This window comes from Suncus etruscus, chromosome 20, assembly GCF_024139225.1.
Source record: "Suncus etruscus isolate mSunEtr1 chromosome 20, mSunEtr1.pri.cur, whole genome shotgun sequence".
Taxonomy (NCBI): domain Eukaryota; kingdom Metazoa; phylum Chordata; class Mammalia; order Eulipotyphla; family Soricidae; genus Suncus; species Suncus etruscus.
In genome coordinates, this window is record NC_064867.1 from 7,036,271 (window position 1) to 7,058,688 (window position 22,418).

General features: G+C 40.5%; 1 protein-coding gene across 1 annotated transcript in view; it reads right to left on the reverse strand.

The window, feature by feature from the left end:
• FBXL2 (F-box and leucine rich repeat protein 2) overlaps nucleotides 1-21,201 on the reverse strand; it is a 60,877-nt gene extending 39,676 nt beyond the window's left edge. Inside the window, exons 1-2 of the mRNA XM_049766427.1 lie at nucleotides 21,112-21,201; nucleotides 6,288-6,349 (exon numbers count right to left, since the gene is read on the reverse strand). Coding sequence (XP_049622384.1) covers nucleotides 6,288-6,349; nucleotides 21,112-21,114 — 65 coding nt within the window. The 5' untranslated portion in view covers nucleotides 21,115-21,201. The remainder of the gene's footprint in view (nucleotides 1-6,287; nucleotides 6,350-21,111) is intronic.
• Nucleotides 21,202-22,418: the final 1,217 nt, after the last annotated feature.

A 22,418-nucleotide genomic window follows, 5' to 3' on the forward strand; every position in this document is an offset into this window, starting at 1 on the left:
AAGATATATTTTTCAAATAGGTCAATCAGTAAATTCCTATATGGCATTTGGAGTTTCAAAACTCCAAAGTACAGCTAGAGTTTTGAAAAATATTTCCTGGAATTATTATCGGTTAAAAATATGATCTCATAGAATTGCTTCAATAATTTATAATTCCAATGCTATAGTATTCGGGTGTCTTATTTCTTAGTTCCTTATAAACTAAACTTGTTTTTAAAATCTTTGTTTGTGGGGCCGGTGAGGTGGTGCTAGAGGTAAGTGTCTGCCTTGCAAGTGCTAGCCAAGGAAGGACCACGGTTTGATCCCCCAGCATCCCATATGGTCCCCCAAGCCAGGGGCAATTTCTGAGCGCTTAGCCAGGAGTAACCCCTGAGCATCAAACGGGTGTGGCCCAAAAGATTTTTTTGTTTGTTTTGGGGCCACACCCAGTGACACTCGTGTTATTCCTGGCTATGCTATGCGCTCAGAAATCACTCCTGGCTTGGGGGACCATATATATGGGACACTGGGGGATCAAAATGCGTTCCGTCCTAGGCTAAGCGTGCACAAGGCAGATACCTTTACCACTTGTACCACCATTCTGGCCCATAAAATCCATTATTTTTAAAATCTATTATAAAATCTACTATTATTGAACTTACGATTTTTATAGTCAGCTACATAATAAATGGTTTAGATTTATATTAAAGACAGGCCTGACTGAGCATCTTTTAAATACATTTACTGGATATTTGCTTTCTTCCTTTATTTTTATCTTTGTTTCTATCAGTTTTCTAATTAAGTTAATCATATTCTTAATTTAAAAGTATTTTCTTTGCATATTGAATAAAGCTCTTGCTAATATGCCTTCCTTTCCTACCATCACTGTCATCTTTTGTATAATACACATGACACATACTTTATTCTTTGTAGAGTAAAATTTACCAAATTTTCCTTCTTCTAACTATTGAATTAACTGTGTATTAATCAGCAGGTCTTTGATATAACTTTCCTGAGACAAATCTCCAACCAAGGCAGAATGTCTCGTTCTAGTCTTCCTAATTGAGGAGCTGACTGATGTGTCCTGCCCCCTCAATATAGATCAAAGAATTCAACGTTTCACTAGAGTGTCAATATATAGGTAAAACATCAACCTGCTAAGGAAAGCTTATTTCTGCCATGATTTTGGTTCATATGCCAGCCGTAAAATAGCAAAGCAATATAAAGTACTAAAGAGATAATGAGATGGAAAGTTCTTTAATCCTCTATCTATAGCTAATTTTTTTTTTGTTTTGTTTTTGAGTCACACCCGGCTGCGCTCAGGGGTTACTCTTGGCTCTACACTCAGAAATCACTCCTGGCAGGCTCAGGGGACCATATGGGATGCCGGGATTTGAACCTCCGTTTGCCAGGCAAACGCCCTACCTCCATGCTATCTCTCCAGCCCCATCTCTATAGCTAATTTTAACACACATTTACTCAGTCCTGTATGATGTCATGCAAGATTTGAAAACAAAACAATGAAAATGAAGCTCAGCCTCCCACCAAGGACTCTTTAACAATAAAGAAAAATCTACCATATGTACTCCCAAAAGAACATCTTACCTGTTAGACTGCCTTGGAATATATATAAGGCATCAGAGACAGCAGAAGGTGAAGGCACCAGTCCTTGAAAAAGTCCATGGAGTGCTGAAACCAACCAGCAGGCAAAAATACCCACTCAATGATGCCCCAAACAGGAAGGAGCCTTTCACTGTACTACTCCCCAAAGTCCCATGATTGCAAACAAGCATTGGTTTGTAACATAATGATTGCGACACAAAACACAATTATTTTCGCTCATGGAACTGTCTTAGAAGTTTTAGAAAAGAAAAATTTGAAAACGTATGAGCTAATCATTTTCTCATTTTCTCTAGTAAAAACTGTCAAATTATATGTAATTGTGGAGTTGATTTTGTATTGCCCAGGATTGCTCAGCTTTCTTGTTTGGGGCAATCAAACCTTCCTTCATCAACCAAAAACACTATTAACACTTAATTTCATCAGAATCCACACAAATTCAAAAAAGAGCTAAAATAATGATGGTTTAAGTTTTTTAATGTGTCTAATAAGAGGCTCCCAGCATTTATATTTACTACTAACAAGAAATGTCTTCTGTTTTTTAAAATTTGAATTGCTTGCATCACTATCTCTGTAGTTTACAGTTAGTTTTCATTTGGTCATGAAAGCACATATCATATCATATCATCATATCAAAGCACAGTCCCAACAGAAAGAAAGACTTAAGATCTAATTAATGTTAAATTGTAGGCAAATTTATTTAGGCTTCAGTTAATATTAGATTCACATAAGTCTTTTCTCTTGAGGAATGACTGTCTTTAAGATGTTTCTCCTACCAAAAGATGGTCTTATTTATAAGATGACTGTTAGTTGTCACAATGCCACTACTAATCTGCTGAAGTCTTCATGATTGTCAGTTTACTATCAAATGGTAGTATGCTATTTTTCATTGAGCTTAAATTAGTCCAGGCTGATGAAATGAAGCATTAGGCTACATGTTCTTAATTATTGGGTTTTTAACTGAAACACTGTTAGCATGAGCATGTACTAAGATCCATATCAGGAAAGCTGCTTTTATCAGTTTCCATTCAAATTCATTGCATTATCAAACAGCACTTATTATTCAGACATCCAAAGTTGATGCTAACTAGTGACAATAAAAGCTGAACCTTATTTATATTAATGTCAGGAATTTTATGAGCTAGCAAGAACTTCAAAAGGTAAGAACTATTCCTATTCCTATTTTACCATTGGGGAAATTATTAACCAGAGAGTTAAGCAACTTTAACGTCACACAAATAATAAATGAGGAGAGATAAACTATCAATCCCAAAAGTAATGCAAATTATAACAAAGAGGACAACTATATATAAAGACAACCCAGTTCACTAAGATATGATGTAGATTTTAAATTTTAAGTATTTCCATGTTACACGTATTATATAATTGACTCTCCAGAGTAAAACTGTTTTCATCACAAAAAAAGTTGGTTTTTGAGTGAATGGTAGAAAGGTAAAACCTGGAGAGCCATAATATTTAAATGAAACTGAAAAAAAAACCCCAAACATATATACATATAAGTGAAACTGTGTAGATAAAGCAAAATTGTAAAAATCTGTTAAGTAACAAACTGAAAATGGACATTATAAGGAATCTGTGACCTGATAATACTGGGATTCTTTAAACTAGCAATCATCAGATGGTAGGGAAAAAAAACCTCACAGACTTTTCTATGTGGATTCTCAGTGAAATAAAGAAATGAAAAGAAACATGTTATTGTAGGTTACGATTCTTAACAGTTCCAAAGAGAAAGCTGGGACTTTGCTATTATGGTGAATAGTGAATATGGCAGCTAGTAGAGAGTTTAAGAGTGGTAACAGATAAAGTAAAAAAAATGGTAGAATAGAAAATGACCTTGGCTACAAGCCAAGAACATAATAAACTCAAATTCACATCTATAAAGATGAAGACTAAAGATGAACAAGAACAGAACTGCCTGCATTATCACAAAGAAGTCTGCAACAGGAAGTGGAAAAAGGCCAAACAGATGAAGATATCATTTAACTGAGACAAAGTAATCAGAAGACAAGTCCATCAAGATGGGGACTTTGGTACCCTCACTCACTCACACTCTGTTATAGAATTAACTAATGATAAGATGAGTGCTCTGGTAACCTGGTTCAACCCTTCTTCAAAGTTTTGTTTAGAAAGGGGAGTTAGGAAAAGGGAGAATTACTATGGCTGAAAATAGATTCAGAGTAAACTGGCAGACATAATTTAAATGCCACCAAAACTTAAAATGACATAGCTGGTGAGAGTTAATTTTGAAGCTCATGAGTCAGGGAAGACCTGTAATGGCAGCACTTTAAATTTTAAGTTACCATTACAAATTCCAAAATAAGAATGGAAGTAGGTATAAAAAAATCTATGAAGAGACGTTATAAACATGTTATCAAATAGTAATTCTTTCTGTAAAATGATGTATGAATCTTAAGGAGTGATTAAAAAACTATTAACTAATGATGACAACTTCCAGAATTCTTAAGAGCTGAGCCTATCATGGGCCTTTAAAAAGAGATAATTTCTAAGATAGGAGAAGTTTAGAAATCAGACTACCACAAAAGACAGTGTTTTGTTTGTTTTGTTTTGTTTTGGCCAACTCATAGAAATCGTTTCATGACTAAGCAGTTTGATGAAAAAGTTAAACCTATCAGATGGGAAAAGCATTAAATGAGCCTGGAATCACAGACAGAAACAGTATTCTCCAGAAGGGTAGAATTTAATCCCACTGGATGTGGATTGACTAACATGGAGCTCCTTAAGTTAACTGTAATTACTCAGAGTATGAATGACACATTCATAGTAGTTTCATGCCAGTGCTAGAAAAAATGTCAGTCTAAGAATAAAACATTACTCAACACTCAAGGCCACCATCCATGTCTCTGGATGACATCCCTTAAAGTCATAGGTGACAGCTTATCATACTGGCCAGTCACTAGTTCTAACAACTTCCTTTTCTTGATGCCAAGATTTTGTGGGTTTCTATGTTATACAGTCCTTCCTTGTTATCTCTTTCTTAACCAAGATAGTGGTTTTCAACCTTTTGGCACTGGTCTATAAACCAGATATTTAAACACATTGGTCTAAAATACAAAAAAACACTCTATAAAGCAAATTAATTACTGTATTGAAATAAAGCTGCGATGCTTTTTATGTGATCCTGTCATGGGTCAATTTTTTTTTTAAAGAGTAAAATGAACTCGTAACAATAGTGTCAAACACATGACACCTAATAAAACCACCTCTGTAGCTCTAAAATGTAAGCACCAAAAAGAAACTAAATCCACGCTCCACTTCTTACTCGTGAAAAAGTTATATGACATACTGAGGACAGCCAAGATGAGTAATAGGTGGCATTTTCAGATTGACTGTGTGATGAATTCTAATAAATACACAAAACACGCTCAGATATATTCCCCAAGTATTAAAATGAAAGTTAGCACTATCAAAGAATACAGTAATTTGGTCAATGTCTTATTGCATGTCATATTTCCCAAAAAATTTCCATGGAAAATTACATAAGATCCATGATCAATAAATTTGAATTGCCCATCTAGGAGCATTACCATGCATATTAGCCTATTAATAAGGCTCTGAGAAGTGATACATTAAATTGTTTTTGCTAACCCAGTGATAACTTATTTATGACAAAATATGTTTTAAGGAGCATGAGTGATATGAGAAAGATTTTGGGAAATCTATTTAAATATTAGCATTTTACATAGATTATTAGTAAATAATTAAAATATAACACCCAGAATTAAAATATTTGATGACTGAAGTGCACTAAAGAAAGCCACAATGCCTCAGGTTCAACAAACGTTGGTTCACAGTTTTATTTGTTAGTGTAAATAACATAATAAAATATATGCTTTTTGGGTTTTTTTTGGGTGGGAGAGAGTGATTTGAGCCATGCTCAGTGGTGCTGAGGCCTTATTCCTGGCTCTATACAAAGGAATCACTTCCAGCAAGGTCGGTAAAGATAAGGGATACTAGCTCTAGATATCGAATGTAACTGGCTGCTTACAAGTGAAGTGCCCTAACCATTGTACTATTGTATTGGCTCCATTTTATAGTATTCATTTAGAATATAATTTAGCATATAATTCTAATGATATGAACAAAAATGTAGTGATATATGGGGCTGCACATAGATTAATTTTAACATCTGGGTGGGAGTGATTGCTAGTAATCACACGTAAGACATGTGTTCTACTACTGAACTGCATCCCTAAATGCACATATTTATTTTAGGTCCTCTGTAAGAACTCTAATTTTTTATATCATGACTGTATTTAACTCTAAAGTTTATGTTATTATAAAACTGACTATCAAAAAGCACTAAATGTTTATGACTTCAGGAGCTCATAACCTTAACAATAACTCTCCTCATGCTATTGACTACATTAAAGTTATCTACTGACAAAGAAACAGTGGCACCTCTTGAAGATTATTACAATACTTAACACATTTCAAAAAGAATCCAGACCAATGCTATGTAAATATTTAGTACATTCTGGATTAGACCAAGGTAATTTTAACAATAAGCTAAGCAGCATTCTATAAAACAAAAAGTCAGTCAGGCTAATTCTGTTTGTCTGTCTATGCTATGGACTCATAATGAGAAGATAGCCTGGGAACTTGATGACTGAATCAAATCTGAATGATCTGAACTTATCTCCACTTACCTTAAGAGAAGTTCTTTTGGTAACTTTTTGTTAATAAGGCCTTCATCATTATTTGAAAAAACCTGAAATGGCATAAAGGGAAATAGTTAAAGGTTTTTGTTTGTTTGTTTTGGCCAAACCCAGCGGTGCTCAGGGGTTACTCCTGGCTCTTGATCAGAAATCATTCCTGGCAGGCTCATAGAACCATATGGGATGCCAGGAATTGAACCTGGTCTGTCCCAGGTCAGCTAGGTGCAAAGCGAACACCCTACTACTTACTGTGCTATCACTCTGACCCCTCATTAAAGTACCTTTAAGTTAATTAAAGTTACATGTATTTTAGAACAGAACAACTCTAACATCCGATAGTATCCCATGTTTAGATTAATTTCATGAAACACTACACAGCAGTATGACTGAATATATAATTCCACGAGTGTTAAAAAAAAGTAACATATATCCATCTAAATATTGTAGAGGTCATAGGAGGTTGTAGTCAAGGTTATTAGGCAGGAAAAATAAAGGCATCACAAATTATGTGACTCATATAAAAATAACTCTAATAAATCCACACAAAAAATCTATTAGAGGGCTAGATAGGTGGCGCTAGAGGTAAGGCATCTGCCTTGCAAGTGTAGCCTAGGACAGACCACGGTTCGATCCCCTGGCGTCCCCCCCCAAGCCAGGGGCGATTTCTGAGCACTTAGCCAGGAGTAACCCCTGAGCATCAAACGGGTGTGGCCAAAAACAAAACAAAGCAAACAAACAAAAATATATTAGTACTAAAAAATAAGTGCAGAAAGCTGCAAGATAATATAAAGTATATTTATAGTGGGTCTGGAGTGATAGCACAGCAGGTAGCATGATTGCATTACATGCAGCTGAGTTGGGTTCGATCCCCAGGCTCCCATCTGGTCCCCAAGCCTGTAAGCAGTACTTTCTGAGTGCAGAGCCAGGAGCAATCCCTGAACCCTGCTGGATGTGGCCCCAAATAAATGAAAAGTATACTTATAGTCAGATGCTATTTCTATGTATTAGCAATGAACACTGGGAATAAAATGTATGTTTTTGTTTTTTTTTTTCTTTTTTTAAGCACCATGATTACATACATGATTGTAGTTGGGCTTCAGTCATGAAAAGAACATTCCCCTTCATCAGTGCAATCTTCCTACCACTAATGCCCCCCATCTCTCTTTTTCCCCACCCCTCCCTGCCTGTATTCAAGACAGGAATTCTATTTGTCCCTCTCGTTAACATTGTCAGATAGTGTAGTCATCTCTCTAACTAAACTCACTATTCTACGTGATGAGCTTCACATCTAGAGCAGACCTTCCTCATCTCTGCTTTCTCTGGGCATTATTACAATTATGTTTTTTTGTTTTTCTTAAAACCCATAGATGAGTGAAACTATTCTATGTCTATCTCTCTCCCTCTGACTTATTTCACTCAGCCTAATAGATTCCGTATATAGAAAAATTTCATGACTTCATCTCTCCTGACGGCTGCATAATATTCCATCATGTATATGTACCAAAGTTTCTTAGCCATTTCTGTTGAAGGGCATCTTGGTTGTTTCCAGAGTCTGGCTATTGTAAATAGTGTTGCAATAAATATAGGTGTGAGGAAGGCATATCTGTATTGTGTTTTTGTGTTCATAAAAGTGGTATTATAGCTGGATCATATGGGAAAAGAAATAAACAGAAAATAATCATTAGGAAGATGCAAGTCAAAACAACAATGAGGTACCATCTCACATCACAGAGACTACACGTATCACAAGGAACAAGAACAATCAGTGCTGGCGGGGATGTGGAGAGAAAGAAACTTTCATTCACTGCTAGTGGGAATGCTATCTCATCCATCATGACTTTATGGAAAACAATATGGAGATTCCTCAAAAGGCTGGAAGTTGAGAATAAAATTTAAAAATTAATCTTATTTGCAGCAACATAAAAGAGCAATATACTTAGGAATAATTTGAATATAAGAAAACAAATAAAACAATGCTGAAAGAATTATATACCTACATATAGACAGACCATGTTCATAAACTGTAAGATGTGGTAGTGTTAATCATGGAAAGGAAATACAAAATTAGAGAACTCAAATATCCTAATTTCAAAACTTACAACAATCAAATATTGCAGTACTAAGGTAATGACAGACACGCAGATCAATGGAATAGACTTGAAATTCCAAAAATAAATGCCTGGGATCTGGGCAATAGTACAGTAGTCGGTAAGACTTTTTGCCTTACACATGGCCAATCCTGGTTCAATCCCTAACATCCTATATGGTCTCCTGAGCCCTGTCAAGAATAATCGTGAAAAGCAGAGCCAGGAATAAGCCCTGAGCACTGCCAGGTGTGGCCCTAAGACAAACAAAATTAAATAAATAAAATCTAATATTTATGAGCAGTTGAGTTTTTTAAAATTGTTGTAATGGTCACAATTGGCAGGACTTGTGAGGCCTAGATCAAACCCAGGGTTCCATGTGCTCTACCACTTGAGCAACATCCCAGCAATTGTTTGGTGGGGAGTAAAAGTCGGGGGTGGGGGAGGAAAGAGAGGAAAGTGAGTCATTGCTTTCGTTTTTTATTATTTTTCTGACATGTCAGGGACCAACATAGGGCTCATATATTAAAGGCAGGTACTCTATATTGCTGAGCTACATCTCCAGCCCCAGCACTAAAATAATCCAATAGAAAAAAGTTTTTTCAACAAAAGGTGCTAGGACAACAAATAAAATACCATCGACTACCTCATACCAGAGACTTAAATAAATGTAAGATCTGGAACTAAATATACCTACCCCTTCTATCTCTCCCCACAAAAAGAAATGGAGATAGTTCAATGAGGTGGGCTCATGCTTTGCTTGAAGATGATGAGGGATTTTTTTGTTTGTTTGTTTTAGGTTTTTAGGTCACACCCGGTGTCACTCAGGATTAGTCCTGGCTCTGTGCTCAGAAATCTCCCTGGCAGGCACGGGGACCATATGGGAGGCCGGGATTCGAACCAACTTCAGTCCTGGATCAGCTAATTGCAAGGCAAATGCCCTGCCACTGTGCTATCTCTCCAGCCCCAAAACGAGGGTTTTTGATCCCCAAAACTGCAAGATCCTCCAAGTACTACTTGAAGTAACATCTGAGCACAGAGCACTGAACACAACTGAAAATGACTCAAATCCAAAAAATTTTAAATATAGCATATAGAAGAATATAAGCATAATCTTTTTTTTTTGGGGGGGGGGGGCCATACCCGGCGGTGCTCAGGGGTTACTCCTGGCTGTCTGCTCAGAAATAGCTCCTGGCAGGCACGGGGGACCATATGGGACACTGGGATTCGAACCAACCACCTTTGGTCCTGGATCGGCTGCTTGCAAGGCAAACGCCGCTGTGCTATCTCTCCGGGCCCATATAAGCATAATCTTGGTAGTGCTGGATAATTGAACAATTATGGGGTCTTGGATATGACCCTAAAAGAAATAGCCACGAAATAATAAAAAAACAAACAAAGTGGGCTTCAAGAAAATTAAAAATCTTTTCTTTTTTTTCTTTTTTTTTGGGGGGGGGGGGTGCCACACCCGGCGATGCTCAAGGGTTACTCCTGGCTGTCTGCTCAGAAATAGCTCCTGGCAGGCACGGGGGACCATATGGGACACTGAGATTAGAACCAACCACCTTTGGTCCTGGATTGGCTGCTTGCAAGGCAAACGCCGCTGTGCTATCTCTCCGGGCCCTAAAAATCTTTTCAAAGGGTACAACCAACAAAGTGAGGAAAAAACCCACAAAATCAGGTATAGGTATGTTCACTGAAAAATCAGATACGAGTTAAGAAAAATATACCTGGCAACAGCAAAAAGAAAAACCAGTTTAAATATGAGCAAGGCATTTAAACAGACATCTCTGCATTAGAAGATATGCCAATGGTCAATAAGCTATAAAAACAAGTTCAACTGTTTTAGTCATTAGCAAGGAGCAAATCAGAACCATAATGAGATACTTCTGAGTCAGAGAGATGGCTAACGTTAAATACAAAGATAGCAAGTAATGGCATAAACATAGAAATACTGGAATGTTCATACACTGCTGGTGGGAATATAAAAATGGTGTAATCACCTTGGACAACAGCTTGACAGCTCCTCAAGTTAAACAGTCACCATATGCACCGACAATTTCAGTCATAAAAAAATAAAAACATTTGATCACATAAAACAGTATATTACTGTTCATAGAAGCATTATTCAAGAGAGTTAAAAAGTAAAAAAAAAAATCAAAAATCAACTGAGGATTGTGCAAATAAAACCCATAAGGCCCTACAATGGAAAATTACTGAGTCATAAAATTGTTTATGTATATTACTGCAGGGTGAGCTTTAAAATATAAAGAACACATAGGAAAAGGCATGCATTGGATAATTCCACTCAGTCTTAAACTGCAGAAAAGCCAGTTCATAAAGACAGAAACTAGATTAGTAGTTCCTTAAAACTTCCTCTTATTATGCCAGTATAAATCAATTGTGTCTTTTTGTCTGAAATATTTTTATTTTCTGGACTTTAATTCTGTTAGCTTTCTTGTTTTTCTCAACTCTTTCCTATGCATTTTGGAGATCTATGACTTCTCTAGCTTCTCCAGCTTTTTTCAATTAGGATAAAAGCAAAGATTCAATTTTTTGCCACTTGCAACATCCTAATAGGAAGTGTAAGATTTTTCTTTAATTTGTGTTGTTATTTTGGGGGGGGGGGGAGTAGGTCATTGTTGTTTAATGGGGTTGGCAATACCCACTAGTGTTCAAGATTATTCCTCAAGAGAGTAGGGACTGAAACAGGGTCTTCTGCAAGCAAAATGCATGCTTCAGAGGCTGGGAAGAGAGAGAACAACAGTGGATAGGGTATTTGCCTTGCAAGTAGCTGACCTCAGCTCAATGAGCACCAGCAGGAGCAATTCCTGAGTGCAGAGTCAAGAGTAACCCCTACGTAAAGCTAAGAGTGTAGACCCCCAAAGTAAGAAAAAGAAAAACATCATGTGTTTTGCCCTCTGAGCAATCTTCAGGGTCCTGTTTTAAATTTGTTGTTGTTTTGGGCCACACCGGTGACGCTCAGGGATTACTCCTGGCTATGCGCTCAGAAATCGCTCCTGACTTGGGGGAACGACCATATAGGACGCTGGGGGATCGAACTGTGGTCCGTCATAGGTCAGCAGCATGCAAGGCAAATGCCCTACCGCTGCGCCACCGCTCTAGCCCCCTTATTTTAACTTTTAATTAAGAGTTTATTGATGGGGGCTGGAGAATTAACATGAAGGTAAGGTGTTTGCCTTTCATGCAGAAGGTCAATGGTTCGAAACCCGGCATCTCATATGGTCCCCTGAGCATACCAGGAGTGATTTCTGAGCGTGGAGCCAGGAGTAACCCCTGACCGCTGCCGGGTGTGACCCAAAAACCAAAAAAAAAAAGTTTATTGATGGGCCGGAGAGGTAGCACAATGATAAGGCATTTGCTTTGCACACAGCCAACATAGGAGGAACCCTGGTTCGATCCCAGCATCCCATATATATGGGTCCTTTGAGCCTGCCAGGAGCGACTTCTGAGCGCATAGCCTAGGTCCTACCCCTGACCACTGCCAGGTGTGGCCCAAATACAACACACACAAAAAAAAGTTTACTGGTTTACTATAGATTTTTACAATAGTATTTGAAAGTCTTTTTTTTTCTTTTTTTTTTTATCTTTTCTAATTAGTAGAAAAGTAGACTTGGAACAAATTAAAAGACCTGCAAATGGTTTTAAATGGAAAAAAGAAACTTCCATTTAAACTTATATCTGATTTTAAAAATAAAGAATAAAAACAACCTCACCAAACCAAAAATTTTTTTATGTCTGGGAGGTGGCTCATTGAGAGCACTGGCCTTACATGTATAAAGTTCTGGGTTCAATTCCAAGAACCACACAAAAGAAAAACAAATCATGAACATATCTGACTTCATGTCTAGAGTTCTGTGTATATTGCACAACAGGTAATAAGTGGTATATGGCTCTAAAAAAGGCATCAAACTCTCAGTATTCTTTTTTTTTTTTCTTTCTTTTTCTTTTTTTGGTTTTTCGGGTCATACCGTTTGATGCTCAGGGGTTACTCTTGGCTAAGCACTCAGAAATTGCCCCTGGCTTGGGGGGACCATATGGGACGCCGGGGGATCGAACCGTGGTCCTTCCTTGGCTAGCGCTTGCAAGGCAGACACCTTACCTCTAGCGCCACCTCGCCGGCCCCACTTTCTTTTTCTTTTTTTTTCTTGCCACATCAAGTGGTGCTCAGGGATTGATTACTCCAGGCTCTGTTCTCAGGAATCACTCCAGGTGGCTCAGAGGATCAGATGGGATGCCAGGGATGGAACCAAAGTCTGTTCTGTGTTGGCCACGTGCAAAGCAAACATCCTACCACTGCGCTATCTTTCCAGCGCCTCCAATTTTTTTTTGGGGGGGGCCACACCCGGCGGTGCTCAGGAGTTACTCCTGGCTGTCTGCTCAGAAATTGCTCCTGGCAGACACGGGGGACCATATGGGACACCGGGATTTGAACCAACCACCTTTGGTCCTGGATTGACTGTTTGCAAGGCAAACGCCGCTGTGCTATCTCTCCGCACTTTTTTTTTTCTTTTTGGTTTTGGGGCCACACCTGCCAGCTCTCAGGGATTACTTCCTGGCTCTGCACTCAGAAATTACTCCTGGCAGGCTCAGAGAACTATATGGATACTAGGGCTTGAACCCGGGTTAGCCGCGTGCAACGCAAACACCCTACCCACTGTGCTACAGATGCAGCCCAATGGTTTGTTTTTTAAATTTATTCCATCATATCGTTCTTGAAAGCATAAACGTATCCTTGAATCTCTTTGGTTTTATGGTGATAAGGATCACAAATGTGTTAAGTTCAAACCATCGAAGTTTTCTTCATCCCTACCCTGAATAGCATCTTTCCTAGTTTTTAACCTCAGGCAATGGTAACTCAATTTTTCTGCTCAGGCTCAAACTGCTGAAACTGCCCTCTTTCACTTTCCAAATCCATAACCAATCCATCAGAAAACCGTATGGATTACTGTGATAGTGATGCCAATCTGGGCTCCCCTATTATGCCTTTTCTCTCCCCACCCCTACCACCTATGTATTTTCCACGTAAAAGACAAAATGCTCCCTTTCATGAAGTTTAAGTCATCTTATGCCACTCAAACCTCCCAACCCTGTCTGTGCAACCCCTTCCCCCAAACATGTTCTAAATAACATCGGTTCCACATAGCTGACCTCCAAGACTACTTCTGTCTTCTCCCCTACTCCCAGGCAGAGTTTTCCATGCTGTCATTTCAAAACACGAGGCATATTCTTCCCTAGGGAACTTTGCAGTTAAAAATTCTCCAGTCTCATTGCATTTTCTCTATTCAAATGTCACTTAACAGGGGCCGGCGAGGTGGCGCTCGAGGTAAGGTGTCTGCCTTGCAAGCGCTAGCCAAGGAAAGATCGCGACCACAGTTCGAACACCAGCGTCCCATACGGTCCCCCCAAGCCAGGGGCAATTTCTGAGTGCTTAGCCAGGAGTAACCCCTGAGCATCAAACGGGTGTGGCCGAAAAACCAAAAAAAAAAAAAATTGTCACTTAACAGAGAAGCCTTCCCTACCTTCTACATAAAAAGCAATTCGTTGCTCCTCTCAGCCACTCTCCTCACTGTCTTAAAACATTCCTTTTCTTTTTCTAAATCTATTTTTACCCCAAAGCACACATTTATTGCCTTATCTTCTGGTCCCTGAAATTAAGTGTCATGAGGTCAAGGACCTTCCCATTTCATTAACTGCTGCCTGACTACTTGAGTACAATGATTAGCATGTGATAAATATTAGCTGGACAGAAACTCACAATGCAGAAAATGATAGGAGGGAGAGAAAACTCGGCAGGGCTTCTCTGGTTTTGCATGACACGGCAAAACCAGAGATTCTGTCTCCACGACCGCTTTCTCAAATGTCTGCCCTGCTCCCATTCTTTAGTTCCACTCCCTTTATCTCAGCCATCCCAGTACTGGATATGCCAGTAAAAAAAAAAAAAAAAATACTGGCTGGAGTGATAACACAGTGGTAGGGTATTTGCCTTGCACATGACCGACCAGGATGGACTCTGGTTCAATCCCCGGCATCTCGTACGGTCCCCAAACCTGCCAGAAACTACTGAAAGCAAAGCCAGGAATAACCCCTGAGCACTGCCGAGTGTGACCCAAAAACTATTAAAAAAAAAAAAAGAAAAGAAAAGAAAAGAAAAATACTGCACAGGTTAGATGTGGGACAGAAAATAAGGCTGCGAAGGCTAGATTGAACATGTACCTCAATCAGGGCTGTCCATGTCTGAGTTTTGCTAATCTACACAAGAGTTGAAATAAAGGGAGGGGAAGCAAAAAATTCTAGAGAATGTCATTATGCATTCAAAAAAGAATTTGTCATAAAATATATTAATGAGTGAGAGAAGTAGAATGCCTGTCTCTAATACAGGCAGAGGATGGGAAGGGGGGCATAGGTGGTAGGAATGTTGCACTGGTGATCGGGGGTGTTCTGTTTATGACAAAACCAACTACAAAAAGGTTTTTGTTTTTTTGGTTTTTTTTGTGGTTTTTGGGTCACACCCGGCAGTGCTCAGGGGTTATTCCTGGCTCCAGGCTCAGAAATTGCTCCTGGCAGGCACGGGGGACCATATGGGGCGCCGGGATTCGAACCGATGACCTCCTGCATGAAAGGCAAATGCCTTACCTCCATGCTATCTCTCCGGCCCCACAAAAAGGTTTTTAATCATGGTACTTAAATATATTATTTTAAGATAAAAACATTTTTAAAAAGGGCCACAGTATAGCACAGTGGTAGGGTGTTTGCCTTGCATGCTGCCCATTCAAAATGAACCTTAGTTCAGTCCCCAGCATCCCAGATGGTCCCCGAGCCAGGAGCGATTTCTGAGTGTATAGCCAAGAGTAACCACTGAGCGTCACACAGTGTGGCCCAAAAAAGCAAAAAAAAAAAAAAAAAAAAAGTTGTTTTTTTTTTAAAAGAATTTGTCATAAAATAAAGGTGGCCAGCTGACTCAGTTGATCACCTAGACTTTTAATCTTGAGGTAGAACATTCATGCCAAGCATAGGGCACCAGGCACACTCTTTTTGGATGGGGGCTGTGATATCTTGGTAAGAATATCAGTCTAGCAGAAGACTCACCAACTATGAACTTTGGAAAAATTGACTCAACAATCTTTTTTTTTTGTTTTTTGGTTTTGGGGTCACACCCTGCAGCTCTCAGGGGTTCACACCTGGCTCTATGCTCAGAAATGCAAGGCAAATGCCCTACCTCCATGCTCTCTCTCTCTCTCTCTCTCTCTCTGGCCCCTGACTCATCAATCTTATGAAATATTTAAAAGGACTAAATGAAATAAATTCAATAGTCTTTTTTGGGGGGGGATTTTGGGCCACACCTGGTGATGCTCAGAGGTTACTCCTGGCTATATGCTCAAAAATCACTCCTGGCTTCGGGGACCATATGGGACATCGGGGAATCAAGCCGTGATCGGTTCTAGGTCAGCTGCATGCAAGTCAAGTCAAATGCCCTACTGCTGCGCAACCACTCAGGCCCCAAATTCATTAGTCTTAAACAAAGCAATGTGTTAATGAAATTGCTATAATTACTAAAAATTATGTTTTATCCCATACTCTAGTGCAGACCAAAGAAAAGTTAAACCTCTTGTCATGGGGCTGGAGCAGTGGTGCAGCAGTAAGGACTTCTGCCTTGTACGCCCTGACCTAGGACAGACCGCGGTTTGATCCCCTGGTGTGTCCCATATGGTCCCCCAAGCCAGGAGCGATTTCTGAGCACATAGCCAGGAGTAACCCCTGATCATCATCGAGTGTGGCCCAAAAACCAAAACAAAACAACAACAAAACAAAACTCTTGTCATGATAAAGTAACATAGATCTCATGATCTATAATTACATAAGCTCCCTTAACTATATTTTGCTATAGCAGAGACAAAAACTACCTGAAAACCTTGGATATATTTTATTTTGGGGTTTTTGGGCCACATCCAGTGATGCTCAGGGGTTACTCCTGGCTATGCAATCAGAAATCGCTCCTGGCGTGGGGGACCATATGGGATGCTGGGGATCAAACCCAGGTCAGTCCTGGGTCAGTTGCTGGCAAGGTAAACGCCCTACCGCTATGCTACCACTCTGGCCCCAATCTTGGATATATTTTATTGTAAAGTTTGCTTCTCCATTGTGTGCTTGCTAACATCTGAAGAATATATTGACCACAGACAAATTAAAAAGAGCAAAAATAGGAAGAAAACGCAAGTGCATGAACTGAAGTAGAAAAACTTTTCCTTTTAACACACAAAAAAATATACAGAGACCAGAAAGATAGTACGGTGAATAGGGCACTTGTTTTCCACATGATTCACCCAGCATCTCACTATGGTTCTCCAAGATCACCTGGAGTGAACACTGAGCACAGAGCCAGGAGTAAGCCCTGAGCACTGGTGGTGTGGCCAAAATCAAACAACAATAAATAAGGCTTCCTTACAAGTTAAAGTATCAAACCAATAACAAAAGCTTGACAAAAGTATATTTTGATCCATATGAATAGGTTTAAAAATTGCTTTTATAACAATTGCATAACATAAAACCAAATAAATGTGATTACTGTTAGAAAATATATAAGAAGATCACATTAAAAATCATTTCAGGGGCGGGAGAGATAACATGGAGATAATGCATTTGCCTTGCATGCAGAAGGTTGGTGGTTCAAATCCCGGCATCCCATATGGTCCCCCGAGCCTGCCAGGAGAGATTTCTGAGCATAGAGCCAGGAGTAACCCCTGAGCGTTGCCGGGTATGACCCAAAAACCAAAAAAAAAAAAAAAAATCATTTCATCCCCCAAACCTAAGTGGCTTTACACTACACATTGATTATTGTGATTTAAAAACACGGGTACCAATTTCTGAATAGAAAGCCAAAGGGCAGGATAAACATGTATTGCTGGTACAGCTACAAGTATGGCCTTTATTCTAATAATCTGTCTCCAGTAATTGTTCTTTATCTCATCTTCAAATAGAAGGCAAAACTAAAGGAAGAATGAGAAGGCTATGTTGGCATGCTCTGAGCATGAAAGGGATCTGTAACATCAAAGTCCAAAGAATTTCTTTACATATGTGTTTTGGACTGAGTGATTATACAAGCAGGTTCTGGTTTTGAAATCTGGCTTGATTCATGTTGCTCCACCTCAATTTTCTTGTCTTTAAGATGAAGAAATGCTATTTCCTTTCCAGGGTATTTATTCTACTTAGAAAATGTGGTGCTAAAAAAAAAAGAAAAATATAAATAATTAAAATGTGGTGTTAAAAATAAAAAATGTGGTGCTGAGGCTGGAATGATAACATCGGGTAGCACCTGCGATTTGGTTCCCAGAATCCCTGAGCACAGAGCCAGGAGGAACTCCTGAGCACTGCTGGGTATGTCAAAAACGAACAAACCAATATACAAACAAAGAGAAAATGTGGTGCTTACTATGATAATGGTAGTTGGAAATGGATAAGAACTGGGTGCTGAGAGGTCAAGTGATAGGCATACTGTTACCCTTTCAGTAACAGTATTGCAAGTGATGGTGCCTAAAGGAAACACGGATGCGGAAAAATAGAGAAAGGGAAGAAAAGTATCTGCCAGAGAAGAGGAGAGAAGGCACAGAAGGGAAACTTGGGACATTGGAGGCAGGAAATGTATGCTGGTGAAGGGATAGATGTAGAAACATTGTAGATAGATAGAGAAACTCAAATCAACAACTTTGTAACATGTATCTCATGGTGATCCAAGTAAAACTACTTAAAAAAGCAAATGTGCTTAGAAATGTCTCACACCTAGAAAGCGTACAGTGAATGTCAATCATGGGGAATGAGCACTTCAAATGAGGAAATTCTTACTGAGAATGAAACATCAAGTACATCAATTGACAGCAATGTGTTTAGACTTGGCTGCAAAGTGAGAATTGATGTAATTAATAGATCACAAGTATATAAATTAGCATAGAGAATTCGTTATCCTAGCAGCCACTTTAAGCGGCCTCCTTGACCAACCCTGTCCCCACTTCGCTGGAAACCCATCAGCTTGTCACTTGGCCACCTTCCACAAGTTAAAAAGCATGGAACAGAGAGACATCACAAGGATTAAGGAACTTGTCTTTGCACACAATTGGGTTGGGTTGGAATGCCTGGTACTGTATATGGTCCCCTAGCACTGGAAAATGACTGTAGTGATTTTCTGGAAGGAGTATTTATAAGAATGGCCCCCAACCTACCCCCTATATATCTAGACCTATCCATATACCTGTCAGCTATCCATCTATATGTTTTGGGGTTACACCTAGGATCAGTTAAGAGATTATTACCCTTCATTCAGAAATTACTCCTGGCAGACTCGGGGAAACACATAGGATGTCGGGGATTGAACTGGGGTCAGCCTCATGCAAGGCACGTACTTTATAGTGTACTATCTCATCCCTACCTCCAATATTTTAAAATACTAATATGATACACAAAATTGAGCAAAAAAAAAAAAAAACCACTAGCAGGGGCCGAGGGGGTGGAGTGGAGCAGTAAGGTGTCTGCCTTCTGGCACTAGCCTAGGATGAATGCCATTCTATCCCCTGGCGTCCCATATGGTCCCCCATGCTAGGAGCGACTTCTGAGTGTATAGCCAGGAGTAACCCCTGAGGGTCACCGGGTGTGGCCCAAATAAACAACAACAAAAAACAAACCCCTCCCCCCCCCCAAAAAAAAACCACTTGCAGAAACATAGTGCTTTCATTCTAAAGGACTCAGGGAAACACAGGATGCCAGGGATTGAACGGGGGAGTCAGCCTCGTGCAAGGCAAGTACTTTATAGTGTACTATCTCTTGCTCCTACCTCCAATATTTTAAAATACTTATACGATATACAAAGTTGAGCAAAAAATAACCACTAATAGAAAAATAAAGTGCTTTTATTCTAAAGTAGAATTCTAAAATTCACAATAGTTGAATGCAGTTTAGTCAGGCCTGAAATGGGGGGTCGGAGGATTAAAAGCAAAGAAAAACAGGACAACAGAAGTTCTGTGTGTTGTGTTGTGAAGGCCAAGTTCTTGAAGTATTTTTTCCGTCTTTCTAAGTGGAAACGCTTAAGTAAACGTTTCTCTCAATCTGATATGACAGTGCACCTTCCATTTTTGAAAAACTCCAGGCCATCTCATCATTCTTGGCCACTGACAACGATACAAAATCAAACACAAGAAAACATACACCAGACACTGATTTTTTATTTGCACAAGGCCACAGACCTGGCTGCTATGCTCTTCTTCCAGGGGTAAGTGAGGAATAGATAGATGCAAGTCCCTTTCTTTCTTAAGGCTCAGAAGGGCGGGCGTCCCGCGATCCCAGGAAGAGATTGTGGGGGGGGCACCTATCATCACCCAGCACCAGCTAACTTACCAGCACCTCCAGTACCCCTTGCCAAGAAGGCGAGATGTGCACCCAAGTGCTGGGGTGGCGGGGTGAGATATGGGGGGGGGGGGGAAGACCACCAAAGGACGCCCCTCTTTTTTTTTCCAGGTAGGCCGGCCTTTCCAGCCCCACCCAGATGGTCAATATCTGCACCAGGTGTGCCCTGAGAGCACACATCCAGCATCCACATCCCGGCCAGCTTGGAAACTTTCCCAATTCCCAGATCCACTCCATCCACCGGGGAAGGCAGGCAGAACCGGGATGAGGGATGTTCGCGTATGGCATCGCTTGGAGGGACCCACCAGCTAACGGACCGCCCTGGGTAGGAGAACTGAAGAGCCCGCAAAGGATGCTGCAAGTTGTGGAATCCCAGGAGACAGCGCATGGGCCCCAGGATGTGGACTCTTAGCATCTGGGAAGAGGTTTTGTTTTTGTTTTTGTTTTTGCAAATCACACCCCACTCCCGGGGAGAGAGGTCCTCGGGCTCCCTGGGGCCACACAGCGGACCCCGAGGCTGGAAGAAAGAGGACCAGGAGAGCTAGGTAGAAATAGGGCATTTGCATTGCATGCAGAAAGTCGGTGGTTCGAATCCCATATGGCATCCCATAGGGTTCCCCCCCCCCACTTGAGCGCTGAGCCAGGAGGAACCCCTGAGAGCTGCCAAGTATGACCCCAAAAGGAAATCAAAACAACAAAAAAAAAAAAGAAAAATTTATTGATCAAATTCTAAGGTGACAAAGGTGACAGTGGGACTGTCCAACAGTCTGAGCCAATGCTTTTTATTTTTTGGTTTTTTGGTGGTACAGCCATAACCATCCGTGTTCAATCTGGGCTTCCTCCTGAATGTATTTGCTTTTTTGGAATAAGATTTTAAAAAAAATGAAATAATAATATAATAATAGGGGCCGGAGAGAGAGCAAGGAGGGAGGGAGGGAGGGAGGGAGGGCGTTTGCCTTGCCCAATGCAGAAGGTCGGTGGTTCGAATCCCACAGGGCATCCCATTGGGGTCCCCCAGCTTGAGCCTGCCAGGAGCGATTTCTGAGTGAGAGCTGTCGGGGGGGGGTACCCCAAAACACAAAAATAATCAAATCAAATAGAATTATAAAATAATCCAATCCAATCCAATGAGGAGCAGGCTGGTGCTCCGGGTCCCCCCCAAATCCTCCCCTCTGCCCCTCACTGGGCCCGCCCAGCCCCACAGGCCGCGCCTCGGCCTCCCCGCGATCCAACGCCACAGGCTCCCCCCAGAAGGTGACTGGGCACAAAGGCGCCCCCCGAGGGGACCCCAGGGGCGCCCCTCAGCCTCCCTCACTCACCATGGCCGACGAGCGCGCCCAGCCCGAGCCAGCCAGCCAGCCAGTCAGTCACACGGCGCCGGCAACGCCCGTTGTCCTGGTGACGCCAGGGCCGGCCCCGCCCCGGCCTCAAGGTGGGCTCGGGCGCCGCGATTGGCCGGCGCCGCGCACGTGACCCTCGGGGCCGGCGTCCATTGGTCCGTCGCCGCCGCTCCTGGGCGGGGCCTCGCGCGCTTCCTCCCTCCTGGGCGCGCCTGGACCACCATCACCTACCACCTACCTGGGCCTTCCCACCTGGGACGCCCAACGAGGCCCTCGCAGGTGATCTCTACGGGCAGGGCGCAGGTCCGTGTTGGAAACGAAATAGAAACAAGTTAGAAAGGATCAAGTCCAGCACCTGGTTTTTCAACCTTTTCTGTGCAAAGGCACATTTTTTTTTTCATGGAAAAAAATCAGGAGGTGCACCACTATTAGAAGAAAATATTAGATCTATGAAAAATAAAAATATAATATATTGCAATATTAGATATAGTTGATCAATACATATGATTAATTATAGATTATATAGCATATGTTATAATTATGTGATTCTAATATATTGATTATATTGACATATTAATTATATAAGAATTATATGGCTCTATATAATATTTTATAGTATATATTGACATATTGGTTATATATAATAAATATGGTTCTATCACAGATTTTAAATTATAATTCTATTTTATATCATTTATTTTTATATAATTATATGTGGTTATGATTATATATTATACCATAATTAATATATTGATATGTAAGAAAGTATTTTTAAAAATTTAACTCTGTGCCTATACTGACTATATAAAGTCATTCTCTTGACTAGGAATCAAATAAACAAAGAAATTATTTTATCATTATTTTTATTATGAAATAATAAAGTTTTTTTTGGGGGGGCCACACCCAGCGGTGCTCAGGGCTTACTCCTGGCTGTCTGCTCAGAAATAGCTCCTGGCAGGCACGGGGGACCATATGGGACACCGGGATTCGAACCAACCACCTTTGGTCCTGGATCGCTGCTTGCAAGGCAAACGCTGCTGTGCTATCTCTCCGGGTCCCGAAATAATAAAGTATTTTATCATGTTCATATTTCTGTTGACTTGACTCAGCGCGAAGCCTGCACCTGTGTGGCTGAACACCAAGATGATATTCTAGCAGGAATGGAAGAAAGACACAGACGTAGCTCTTCGCCAACAGCTCTCAGTCTCTATCTGTGTTTAGTTTTGCTATTCCATAACATGCGCTTGGGCTCACAAATAAACCCATCCTACCGAAGTTGCATCTTA